The sequence below is a fragment of the Oncorhynchus kisutch genome, linkage group LG19 (assembly GCF_002021735.2).
Source record: "Oncorhynchus kisutch isolate 150728-3 linkage group LG19, Okis_V2, whole genome shotgun sequence".
In the NCBI taxonomy this organism is placed as follows: Eukaryota; Metazoa; Chordata; class Actinopteri; order Salmoniformes; family Salmonidae; genus Oncorhynchus; species Oncorhynchus kisutch.
Genome location: NC_034192.2, coordinates 7,282,997 through 7,296,576, shown reverse-complemented (window position 1 = coordinate 7,296,576; position 13,580 = coordinate 7,282,997). Strand labels below are relative to the sequence as shown.

The 13,580-nt window shown below is 41.3% G+C and overlaps 1 protein-coding gene and 1 non-coding gene across 11 annotated transcripts in view; both read left to right on the top strand.

The window, feature by feature from the left end:
• The window catches only part of LOC109864558 (myotubularin-related protein 5), a 73,603-nt gene that overhangs the window by 18,084 nt on the left and 41,939 nt on the right, over positions 1-13,580 (top strand). For all 10 annotated transcript variants that reach the window (XM_031797379.1, XM_031797374.1, XM_031797373.1 and 7 more), the window contains exon 2: positions 13,275-13,360. In XM_031797379.1, coding sequence (XP_031653239.1) covers positions 13,275-13,360 — 86 coding nt within the window. The remainder of the gene's footprint in view (positions 1-13,274; positions 13,361-13,580) is intronic.
• trnaa-ugc (transfer RNA alanine (anticodon UGC)) lies at positions 11,075-11,146 on the top strand. Its single transcript has one exon. It is a non-coding gene; the product is annotated as a tRNA-Ala (tRNA).

The following is a 13,580-nucleotide window of genomic DNA, read 5'->3' as shown; positions in this document are numbered from 1 at the left end:
TTGTTCTAGTATTCTAGTGCTTCCCCTTGTTTTTCCAGTGGGTGTGTGCATACATGCTCTTCCATGATTCTCTATGCAATACTAAAGTGAAAAGGCCTGTTATTTATTTATTATTATTTTTTTTTTTGTAGAAGTGAAGGAGCCAGTTACTTGACTGTTGTAAAGTGTTTAAAGCGGTGATATCCAACAGAGACAGAACCAGCAGCAGAGAGGAGATCCATCAGCAATACCTCTAAAACACTATAAGCATCCCTAAACTCCCTTGTGTGTGTTGTCCTCCATGCCATGTATTAAAGGAAATCCTAAGAGCCTGTTCTGTTTCGCTGACTCGGCAACCTAAATATCTTGGAAATCAAGAATCTTGGAATGGATCCTGGGAATGTTGGAACCGGAATGAGACTTCAGTATTCCCCCATCAGTACTCAGGGAGTCAAGGAAAGTCTGCTTGAGTATCCCTTCCAGATCACCAGATGACTGACTGAGCACACAGCCGCTGACAATTCATCACATGGATCTGAGCTCTCATCTGTTTGTTAGGAGTCTCTGATAGGCTGAGGGAGAGTGGGGGAGGGAAAGATGAAGATGGCGGGTATGATGGAAAGGAGGAGGAGAGAGAGACTGGGAGGGATGGGTAGGATGACTCGGGTCACTGACGGTGTGAGTGTAGGAATGTGTGCTACTGATTAACAGTGCATTTTCCACCAGACACTGTGTCGGCAGGAGAATTTTGGGGGAGCCCCAGTCATTTTAAATTGTGAACATATATAGTCAGCTTAACAATATGCAAACAATGCGTGAGTTTAGCTATTCTCTGCTTCAGATGTACAATGACAAGGGCACATTGCACATGCCCATAATGCCACTAATGCCATCATACTGTGGGCCTATGGCTGACAGCCCTGACTATTAAATTGCTATCACAGGAGGTTGGTGGCACCTTAATTGGAGAGGACGGTCTCGTGGTAATGCCTGGACCGGAATAGGTGGAATGTTATCAATGACATCAAACGCATAGTTTGCAGGTGTTTGCCATTCCATTTGCTCCATTCTCCCCTCAGCAGAATGTTGTAACTCCCCCTCTAGGGGAAATGACTGTCCTCCCCTAAAATGACCAGCCCTATCTAACTAGCTAGTAGACTACTCTCTCCCTTTCTGACAGCTGGAGAGGCAAATATGTTCACCCTCCTCCATGCCGGTTATCGACACATGCATTTGGAGCATGTGTTTTTAATTTACTATGATAAATACATCAAGATAACAAGCTAAAATGAAGTTAGCCAGCTGATTATATTTATCTTAGCCATACAGCATGTCAGGTTGGCTAGCTAGCTAGCACCTCAGTAGCCTAAACACAGGGGCCTGCTGTAGCCAGCTAGCTACTAAGTGACATTCTGCTAGCAGCCTGAAAAGCGCTTAAAAAAAACACATTTCACAGAATGATGGTGTACTGTTTGTCTGCTATTTGTTCGCTTGCTGACTACACTGTGTTTTAGGGACCACCCATCTGGGCTTCTGACTGCCGCCGTTTTTGTCCGTTTTGCAAATTACAGCCTCAACTTTGTTCAGAGGTGCTAAGTACTCTCAGCCGGCAAACACTAGCGTTGTGTCCGTGCCTTAATTAAGGCAGACTCCTTCCCTCAGCTCTGCTTGGTGATATCACCTTTACCAGATGCAGGATGTCCTGCAGCCTGGCTTTGAACTCAGTGCCATAAACCAGCACTCCTATCTCCACTATATAGCCAAGTTAATGTTACTCATTGTGTATTTTTTTCAGTGTTTAAATGTTGTTGTTTTTTTAATGGGGGTGTAGATCAGCTTTAATATTGCAGATTGTGGCTTTATTCCTTTGGTTACCATTTTTCTACTATTTCTCTTGTTTCTCTGCATTGTTGGGAAGGGCCCCTAAGTAATCATTTCACTGTTAGTCTACACCTGTTGTTTACGAAGCATGTGACGAATACAATTTTGATTTAACATTTTACTATATCCACAGCAATCACTGTCCAAGGCTGATAACATAGCTCAACCTAGTGGCAGAGGAATCACTCTGCCAGGGTGTGTACCTGACTGGATCTGTTATGGTAACTGTCGTCTTTTGTGAAACATTAAAAGGTAATTTTAGGTTACCGTAAGTTTTGTGGTGTTATCATTGAATTTATTTATAACAGTTAAGGTGGTTTGTATGTAGGGTAAATGTTACTACTGGGCCCAGTGACTCTAGTTCCACTAGAAATCCTCAGACTTGTTTCCACCTCCAGATTACTGTGGTGTTTTACCAAAAACAGCCCTGCTCCTGGGACTCACTGGGCCAAAAACAGCCCTGCTCCTTAGACTCACTGGGCCAAAAACAGCCCTGCTCCTGGGACTCACTGGACCAAAAACAGCCCTGCTCCTGGGGCTCAATGGGCCAAAAACAGCCCTGCTCCTGGGGCTCACTGGGCCAAAAACAGCCCTGCTCCTGGGACTCACTGGGCCAAAAACAGCCCTGCTCCTGGGACTCACTGGGCCAAAAACAGCCCTGCTCCTGGGACTCACTGGGCCATGGCCTCAGTGGACGTGCTCTGACTTTGGGCCAGGAAGCCCTAGCTATGTAAACACAATTTCCCTAGTATAACATCAGGATGTCTGCATTAGTGTAACACTGGTGTTGCAGTCAAAAAGCAGCACCATCAAAATTCTGCCTACGTACTACGTTACGATTGACTCATGTTGCGCTGGGCAATATATAAATGCAAGTATTTTTTTTCTCATTTTTATAAACGCTAATGTCCGCTTGTTCACGTTGTCTTTTTGGTCCTGTCTCCACTCCTTCTGCTGTGACACTGTGCCTTCCCATTTACACACCAAGCCCCTCCCCATGCCACTCACAACAACAAAGATGAAAGATCCTCTGACAACAAGGCTATTTGCATTTGTGATCCTCCACTGGCTGTTTTTGCATTTGAGGTTTTGTCAAACAGAATCGGTCATATGGACACAAACACATTGAGACACTTTTTTAAAGTGCACAGTCTGTTTTACAATAGTTGTTTTTAGTCCTTCCTCTATTTCTGATGTCCATCCAGTTTGATTTATGTTTGTAACTGTGCTATTTCACAGAAGTTCTGAACCTATATACATTTTACAGACCCCGTATGTTTTACATGTTTTCTTGCTATTAGTCCCACCCTTCAGCTCCATTCAACCTCTCCCATCGATCTCTCAACATCATTCATTTTGGATTTCTATTTGCCATATATTTTTCAACTGTGCTATGATGCTCCACAAATGAATTGAAGCTTTCTATTCTCATAGCTTCTACAGATTGTACATTAAAAATACACATTTTTACTTAAATAATAATGATATTATTGATGGATTGACTATGGCTTTTCAAATCAGCCAGTATTGCTATCTGCAGCGTTAGTTCTAGGCAAATGTTGCAATTCTTCAGCCATTCCTGGACCTGTGACCAAAAACGAGCTACATATGGACAATACCAAAATAAATGATCTAATGACTCTGCCTCCTTACAGCAGAATCTGCAGAGCTGGGAAGATTGTATCCCCCATATACATAACATTCTATTAGTTGCAAGAAGTTTGTATAGTAATTTAAATTGAAAAATGTGAAGTTTTGCATCCGGCGTTGTTTTGCGTATCAATTCGTAAACCATGTGCCATGGAATGGGTACATCGAATCTCTTCCCAACTATTTTGCAATTTATATGGCACAGCTGTCCGTTTTTTGGTCCTTAAATGAAATTGGTATATGTTTTTATTTATCACACTTTTCTTTAACCATTTATGCTCTTTAATACAGGGCTGACATACAAGTTCTTACTTTTTTCCCCTTCTACTTGCCACTTCCATTTTTGCGGTAATGCTGCAATTAATTGGTTGTAATTTTGGGTAGAGCAGACATTTCCAAATGTCTGTGTTAGCTGCATGTGTGACAACTCCACCAGTCCTATTTATGATATCATTCACACAAATTTCCTTCATTCCTATCATTCCACAAATCACCTTTCTTAAACATTTCCTCAATTTTTATTTTTGATCAATTAGTATATTTGAATTTAACCACAATATTTGTTGTATATTTTGTTTTTTCAGGTGGATTAAACAGAAATTGCAACCAACTTTCTAAGGCTTGTTTAAAAAATAAAGATATTTTGGAGATTTCCTTTTCAAACAATGGAAAGTGTAATCTGAATAAAGGGGAAAAGGCCCTTCTTGAACAGAATGAGACATTCGTAACAATTTACTAGAGAATCAGTTCGGATTTAAGTATAACCTTTGTATGACTGATGCCTTTAGTGAGAGGTCTAATGCTTTAATATTTAATCATTTCTGCCCTCCGAATTCATATTCGTTATATAAATGGGCCCTTTTAATTTTATCTGGCTTGCCGTTCCAAATAAAATTGAATATTTTATGTTCATATAATTTAAAAAGCAGGTCACTAGGTGTAGGCAAAACCATAAGTAAATAGGTAAACTGTGATATGACTAAAGAGTTAATCAGGGTGATTTTCCCACAAATAGACAGGTATTGTCCTTTCCATGGTAGCAAGATCTAATCTATTTTTATTAACTTTCTATAAAAATGTATTGAAGTGAGTTCATTTCTTTTGGGATTTGTATACCGAGTATGTCCACATCTCCGTCAGACCATTTAATTGGTAAACTACATGGTAATGTAAAATGTGCGTTTTTTTTTTGTTGGTTTTAATGCAGAGAGAATAGCAAAAGTATCTAGATCCTCTGAGGCCGTGGTGAGAATTGTGGGTTTTAAAAGAGAACCTGAATCATCAGCGTACAATGACACCTTAGTTTTTAAGCCACGGATTTCTAATCCCTTGTTTGATCTAATCTTAAAGGCTAACATTTAGATGGCAATAATAAATGTATATGCCGATAGTGGACAACCTGGTTTTACTCCTCTAGAGTTTAAAACTTTCTGAGATGTAGCCATTATTTACTATTTTACACCTAGGGTTACTAACCATAACTTTAACCCATTTTTGTAAGACGTTTATTTCAGTGAAATATGGAATTGTTCGGTATTTTATCTAGGGTGGCATCCCTAAGTCTAAATATTCTTGTTACATTGTACAACCTTCAATGTTAGGTCATAATTATGTAAAATTCTGGCAAATTAGTTTGCAATGAGCCAGGCTGCCCAAACTGTTGCATATACCCTGAATCTGCATGCAATGAACGCAGGAGAAGTGACACAATTTCACCTGGTTAATATTGCCTGCTAACCTAGATTTCTTTTAGCTAAATATTCAGGTTTAAAAATATATACTTCTGTGTATTGATTTTAAGAAAGGCATTGGTGTTCATGGTTAGGTACAGTCGTCCAACGATTGTGCTTTTTTCGCAAATGCGCTTTTGTTAAATCATCCCCCAGCGTTGCATCGATTATATGCAACGCAGGACACGCTAGATAAACGAGTAATATCATCAACCATGTGTAGTTATAACTAGTGATTATGATTTACGGATTTCTAATCCCTTGTTTGATCTAATCTTAAAGGCTAACATTTAGATGGCAATAATAAATGGATATGCCGATAGTGGACAACCTGGTTTTACTCCTCTAGAGAGTTTAAAACTTTCTGAGATGTAGCCATTATTTACTATTTTACACCTAGGGTTACTAACCATAACTTTAACCCATTTTTGTAAGAGATTCCCCAAATGTATATATAAACTCCAGTCGTACTTTATCAAAAGCCTTTTCAAAATCAACTATGAAAACCAGGCCTGATCTCCCCGATATTTCATAGTATTCTATTGTTTCCAGTACTTGTCTTATTATCTCCAATGTATCATTCCATGTAAAAAACTTAGATTAGGATGAATAATATCTGACAATACTTATTAAATTCTATGCGCCAAGCATTTTGCTAGGATTTTTGCATCACAACACTGGAGTGTAAGATTTTTTTAAAATGGGCTGGATCTTTATATATACCACTTGGGTCCTGTTTCAGTAATAATGGTATCAGCCCTTCTTGTTGCGTGTCTGAGAATCTACCATTTATATAGGAGTGGTTAAAACATGCCAATAATGGTCCTTTGAGTATATCAAAAAAGGTTTTGTATACTTCCACTGGTATGCCATCCAGCCCTGGAGTTTTCCCAGCCTTAAATGCCCCAATTGCATCAAGCAGTTCCTCCTCTGTGATTTGGCCTTCACATGAGTCTCTCTGTACAGATGTTCATTTTACATTATTATCAGGGAAAAAATCCATGCAATTTAGTTTCAGTTAGTGGAGATGGAGGAGCCTGAAATGAAAACATATTCTTAAAAACATATTCTTAAAGTACTTTACTTCCCCTTTTTGCGTGACTCTATTTGTAACAAGTTTTAATACATTTTTGGGGGGTAGCATTTCTATATTGAAGATTGAAAAATTATTTGGTGCATTTTTCCCCATATTCCCCATCCAGTTCGCTTTATTTTTAATCTATTACAATGGATCTTTCTTGAGTAAGTTCCTCCATTTCTTTTTGTTTTTCCTCTAACTTATTCTGTGCCTCTTTGGTACCGTTTTTATTGCTATCTAATAAAGGTCGACCGATTTTTATGATTTTTCAACGCCGATACCGATTATTGGAGGACCAAAGAAGGTTTTAGGTTGTAGTTAATAAAGTATTTATAGGACTATTTCTCTCTCTACCATTTGTATTTCATATACCTTTGACTATTGGATGTTCTTATAGGCACTTTAGTATTGCCAGTGTAACAATATAGCTTCCGTCCCTCTCCTCGCCCCTACCTGGGCTCAAACCAGGAACACATCGACAGCAGCTTTCCCCATCGCTCCACAAAAGCCACAAAAAGGAATAACTACTCCAAGTTTCAGAGCGAGTGACGTTTGAAACGCTATTTGTGCGCACCCCGCTAACTAGCTAGCCATTTCACATCAGTTACACCAGCCATTAGGCTGATAGGCTTGAAGTCATAAACAGCGCTGTGCTTGCGAAGAGCTGTTGGCGAAACGCACGAAAGTGCTCTTTGAATGAATGCTTACGAGCCTGCTGCTGCCTACCATCGCTCAGTCAGACTGCTCTATCAAATCATAGACTTAATTATAACATAACACACAGAAATACGAGCCTTTGGTCATATGGTCAAATCCGGAAACTATCATTTCGAAAACAAAACGTTTATTTCAGTGAAATATGGAATTGTTCGGTATTTTATCTAGGGTGGCATCCCTAAGTCTAAATATTCTTGTTACATTGTACAACCTTCAATGTTAGGTCATAATTATGTAAAATTCTGGCAAATTAGTTTGCAATGAGCCAGGCTGCCCAAACTGTTGCATATACCCTGAATCTGCATGCAATGAACGCAGGAGAAGTGACACAATTTCACCTGGTTAATATTGCCTGCTAACCTAGATTTCTTTTAGCTAAATATTCAGGTTTAAAAATATATACTTCTGTGTATTGATTTTAAGAAAGGCATTGGTGTTCATGGTTAGGTACAGTCGTCCAACGATTGTGCTTTTTTCGCAAATGCGCTTTTGTTAAATCATCCCCCAGCGTTGCATCGATTATATGCAACGCAGGACACGCTAGATAAACGAGTAATATCATCAACCATGTGTAGTTATAACTAGTGATTATGATTTATTTATTTTTATTACAAGATAAGATTAATGCTAGCTAGCAACTTACCTTGGTTATTACTGCATTCGCGTAACAGGCAGTGGAGTGCAACGAGAGAGAGGCAGGTGGTTATAGCGTTGGACTGTACGGTTGCAAGATTGGATCCTCTCGAGCTGACAAGGTGAAAAAACTATTATAAAACTATTATATAAGGAATTGGCAACTCGTTCTCATTCTGAGAAATAAGGTAGGCCACTTTATTTCAACGTCTGAACAAAGTGGACAGGCTAGTATGCTATTCAAACAGTTGGAGACGGACGGGCGGGTGTGTTCATAACAAATCAACTGTTTTACTTTTGTTAGCTAGCAAATGGATCCAAGTTGGCAAGACTTTAAATATAAAGATAAGCTGGCTACTCACTGACACTTGGGCTTATGTTGAGAGATTATTTGAGACCAAATTTTCTATAATGCCTACTACAAAATGTTGATCATTATTAGTTGATGTGCATTATGCATGGTTTTGGTTAAATTAGTAACAAACATTTTCATAGACATGAATGCCAGATCTGTGATTATTGCAAAAAGATGTCTTAAACTATTTTGATAAAATGATTACATTATTTGCGAGTTATTTGTTGTTGCGTAAGGCCAGCTGGCGACCAGAGTCAGCTTGCAGACACCCGGCCCGCCACAAGGAGTTGCTACAGTGCGATGGGACAAGGAAATCCCGGCCGGCCAAACCTTCCCCTAACCCGGACGACGCAGGGCCAATTGTGAGCCGCCTCATGGGTCTCCAGGTCACGGCTGGCTCTGAGACAGCCTGGGATCAAACCCGGGTCTGTAGTGATGCAGTGCCATAGACTGTGGGAGGCCTCTCTATACAGAGTTTACAAAACCTTATGAACACCTGCTCTTTCCATGAGACTGACCAGGTGAATCCAGGTGAAAGCTATGATCCCTTATTGATGTCACTTGTTAAATCTACTTTGATCAGTGTAGATGAAGGGGAGGAAAGGTGTTAATGTTTTGTACACTTGGTGTATATTGTGAATCACCCGTATGTTTGAAAAAAATAAAGATATGATTTTTAGGCCGTATTGCCCAGCCCTAGACTAATTGCATTGCAAACACAGATGTGTAAACCCTGGCCAGGCCACGTGCATGTAGCAACAGACAGCTACTGTCAAATATTCTACCTTCGACCGATTTGTTGGTCACGCAAGCTCTTATTGCACATATTAACCCATTCAACATATACTACGTGCACTTACTCACACTTACACACAAAATGCATGAGGGCTATGTTCTGTGAAGTAAAGACACACACACCTACCTACCTGTGCTACGTGCTGAAGCTCACAGAGCCAAACCGTAAGGAAGTTTTTATGAACAGTCAGTTTACAGTCCACCACTGAGGAGGTCATCTGAGTACATGTAGAAAACACTCTTCACCACCACCTGGCTGCCACTGAAACAATACGTTCCAATATCCACGCTAGCATACTACATAAAATAAAGGAATGTATTGGATATGCATTGTAAGTGCTATTGCAGTATGGATAATTTAGGTACTGTTGATAATCTACTACTAGCCATCCCCTCCTCCCTTCTATGTTGCCTGCACATCACTTAATGTAGCACGAAGTAGGTCTAAATGCTGTCTAAACAGCAGTGCGATAAGAAAGTTGAAAATGTAAATTCCTTCCCTGTCCCTGACCTCTGTTTAGACAGAACTTGAGTGGTGTTTTAAACGAATGACGAGTACATGTAATATGAAAGGCTGGCTGCCTGCATTCCTGCAGCTCTGTGTTTGACTGGTCATCATGGGATTTTGATACCAGAATGTTCTTTGTAAAGTGGTCAGGAATGAAGGACAGCTGGTATACTGAATGCAACCCACTGTCTCATGACTCCCATCTTCTCACGAGAGCGAGAGAAAGGGAGAGCGAGACGGGGATGGTAGCACAGGTGAGATGGAGTAAGAGAAGAGATGGGGGAAGGAGAGTGCAGAAGAGAGGATGAGTAGGCTATTTCTTTCCCATTTGTGTTTGGTTTTGGGAGTTGCCTGCCTGCCCTAGTTGGTTGTATTGTGACTGGGCTTACCGGGCTCCTGGTTTTGTTCCCAGGGATAAAGAGCCTGAGGCTTTTATTATTTTCTCAGACAGATGCAGCATTCAACCACAAACTCTCTCTTCCTCCTTTACTTTGGGAATAATGTCTCTTTCAGTGACTTGTCACATGCTGTGATGCAACAAAGTGAATTCTGTGTGAAGGCGACTGTCTGGACAGAGAAGCTCAAACGATGGTTAACAGAGTGATTTGTAGCGGTTACATAAGAAGGCTTTTGTCATTCTGCTAAGATGAGCAGCACTAATGTCTTAGCTGAATTCTGAAGAGAAATCGTACTGTGTTTGGGAAGAATCGCAAGAGCGTTGTGCCAAGAAAGTGTTTGCTTATTAGTGAGGCAGCCTGGAACAAGGCCAGTCCCTTCTGGGTCATGATCCCTCAAGGCCAGGTTTAAGGCTCGCACACGTTACACGAATGTGGATCCAGCATCCGTCTGCTGATCGAGCTTTTGTTATAGGGACCACCTGTTTTAGATGTCTGTCTGCCAACATTTTTCATGCGACTCTACAGTACATGTCAAATTTGTGCACACTCAATTTGCAAATTACATTGAGGTGAAGTACTCACAGCCAGCAAATGCTATTGGTGTGTCTGAGCCCTTAGTCTGGAGGTACCTAAACCACTGTGTCAACAATAACTGTGTCATGATGTAACAGTTTGTGGCATTGAGCTTATCTTTTTCTTTATGACAGACTGACAGTAAGATTGGGGGGGGGGGGGGGGATTGATACAGTTACGTATTACTTTTAGGTTTAATTTATTTGCACCCAAAACGATAAGTGATAAAAAAAAACCTGATAAAAACTAATATAAACTATGTAGGTGTGGTTGGAAGCCCAAGGGCCTTATATACTGTAAAAACCACACCACAAACTATATACAATACATAAGTACAAAAATAAGAGAGGTTTGTTAAAACTGATAACAAAACCCACTAATCATAAATGTACTAATGAACCGATCAGCAATCACAAAACGTGTGTGTGTGAGTGAGATGGGCTATATGGAGATTACTGAGTAGTTTGGTTCATCAAGCTGACCCCCAGTCTTTGCTTCAGGAGGTTTTTGCAATGTGAAAATAAGAATTCCAGAGTGTATGGTACCTCTGTATCTGATAGCCAATTCTCTATGCAAGGTGTGGCAGTTGGGAGGGTGAAGGTTATCGCAGTGTGTCTTGCTATATAGATGGATTTCAGAATTAACCTGGCAGAATCCATTGAAGGGTGTCGGTAAATTGTCTGGGAGGTATGAGTTTTTGGTGATGAAAGTGCATAATTGGCGTACATTTTATTTTGTATGATGAGTAATTTGTGTAGATAGGAGGTATATGTGTAGACCTGTGTGGCTCAGTTGGTAGAGCATGGCGCTTGCAACGTCAGGGTTGTGGGTTCGATTCCCACAGGGGTACCAGTACAGAAAGAAATCCGAAAATATATGGGTAGGAGCGTCTGCTAAGTGTAAATACTTGGAATGCACCGATTTTTATTACATTTTTGCCGATACTGATATCCAATATTTTCCTTGCCAAAGAAAATGATGCCGATAACCGATATTTTACATTTTAGCTGCCTTTTAAGCATTCTAGTACAGTTAAATAGTTAGACCACTGCGTGTGTGTTTTAAGGCACTGCATCTCAGTGCAAGAGGCATCACTACAGTCCCTGGTTTGAATCCAGGCTGGAACACATCTGGCCATGATTGGGAGGCCCATAGGGCGGTGCACAATTGGCCCAGCGTCGTCCTGGGTGGGCCGTCATTGTAAATAAGAATTTGTTCTTAATTAACTGACTTGCCTATTTAAATAAAGGTTACACACACCACACCACACTGACCAACAGTTATTTTGTTGGCATTTAAGTATGTTCCCATTACCAGTAAAACATAATCAAAATGTTTCTTTAACTTACTTGCTGTTTCGTTTTCATTTGTTCAGTCTTTTCATTCTTTTTTTAAACATTTATTTTTTATGTTTTACCCCCTTTTTCTCCCCAATTTTGTGGTATCCAATTGGTAGTTAGTCTTGTCTCATCGCTGAAACTCCTGTACTGACTCGTGAGAGGCGACGGTTGAGAGCCGTACGTCCTCCGAAACACAACCCAACCAAGCCACACTGCTTTTTTTTTTTTTTAACCCCCTTTTTCTCCCCAATTTCGTGGTATCCAATTGTTAGTCGTTACTGTCTTGTCTCATCGCTACAACTCCCGTACGGGCTCGGGAGAGACGAAGGTTGAGAGCCATGCGTTCTCCGAAACACAACCCAACCAAGCCGCACTGCTTCTTAACACAGCGCACATCCAACCCGGAAGCCAGCCGCACCAATGTGTTGGAGGAAACACCGTACACTTAGCGACCTGGTCAGCGTGCACTGTGCTCGGCCCGCCACAGGAGTCCAACCAAGCCGCACTGCTTCTTGACACAATGCCCACTTAACCCGGAATCCAGCCGCACCAATGTGTCAGAGGAAACACCGTACACCTGGTGACCATGTCAGCATGCACTGCGCCCGGCCCGCCACAGGAGTCGCTAGTGCACGACTCAAGTGGCTTGTCCCTGCCAGCCAGCCAAACCCTCCCCTAACCCGGACGACGTTGGGCCAATTGTGCGCCGCCCCATAGGGTCTCCCTGTGGCAGTCGGCTGCAACAGAACCTGGACTCCAACCCAGAATCTCTAGTGGCACAGCTAGCGCTGTGATGCAATGCCTTAGACCCCTGCCCCACTTGAGGCCTCTCTTCCTCTGTGCCCGCTGTCACTGTGTCCGTTTCCATCTTGTCCAGCTGTGTATGTAGCATTTCACGTAAACCCTGTTTCTTGTCTGCATCGAAGTAGCGGTCCTTGTACCTAGCATTGAGCATGGTGGCGACACAGTAAAGAGGCTCAGAGAGAATGTCACCGGATCGCTTGTTCACAGCCTCGAGTACTTTTGTAAGTTTTAACCCCATGGTCTGTGTCGGCAGTTTTATTGAGCAGGTGCTTCAATACCATGACCGAGGGTATCACGTCTGCTGCAGACGCAGTTGAGCTGATTTCTTGAGTCAGTTGTTCGCATGGAGCTAGGAGTGTTCATGTTTCAAACATGTTCTCAAATGCCATTGAAATGGCAGCAGAGGTATGAGAACCAGCACATTCTTGAGCATGCAATACGGCTTTCCTCAGTACAAATCAAATTTTATTGGTCACATATATACAGTTGGTTGGAGGTTTGCATACACCTTAGCCAAATACATTTAAACTCAGTTTTTCACAATTCCTGACATTTTAATCATAGTAAAAATTCCCTGTTTTAGGTCAGTTGGGCTAATTTTCTCATGCTCTCTCGTCTCCGTGCAGCAATATAGTGAGATATGTTTGGAACATAAAATCATACCATCAAATTGCAATACATATATAATCGGCACCTAAGTATTGTAATAATATCGTATGGTGAGGTCCCTGGCAATCCCCAGCCCTACAGTAGTGGACTAGGCCCTGACAGATAACTCGGCTCTCTGATCAAGCGTTCCGACCTGACCTTTGTCACCCTCTTTCTTTCTCCAGGGGGCAGTGAGGGCCAAGGTCACATTCTCCAGCGCTTTCCTGAGAAAGACTGGGAGGACAATCCCTTTCCACAAGGCATCGAACTGGTATGTAACAAACACAGCTCACACACAAACGAACGCACAATAGCCTACATATTTACCCCAGCATATTTACCCCTGAAGTCGGAAGTTTACATTCACCTTAGCCAAATACATTTAAACTCCGTTTTTCACAATTCCAGACATTTAATCCTAGTAACAATTCCCTGTCTTAAGTCAGTTAGGATCACCACTTTATTTTAAGAATGTGAAATGTCAGAATAAT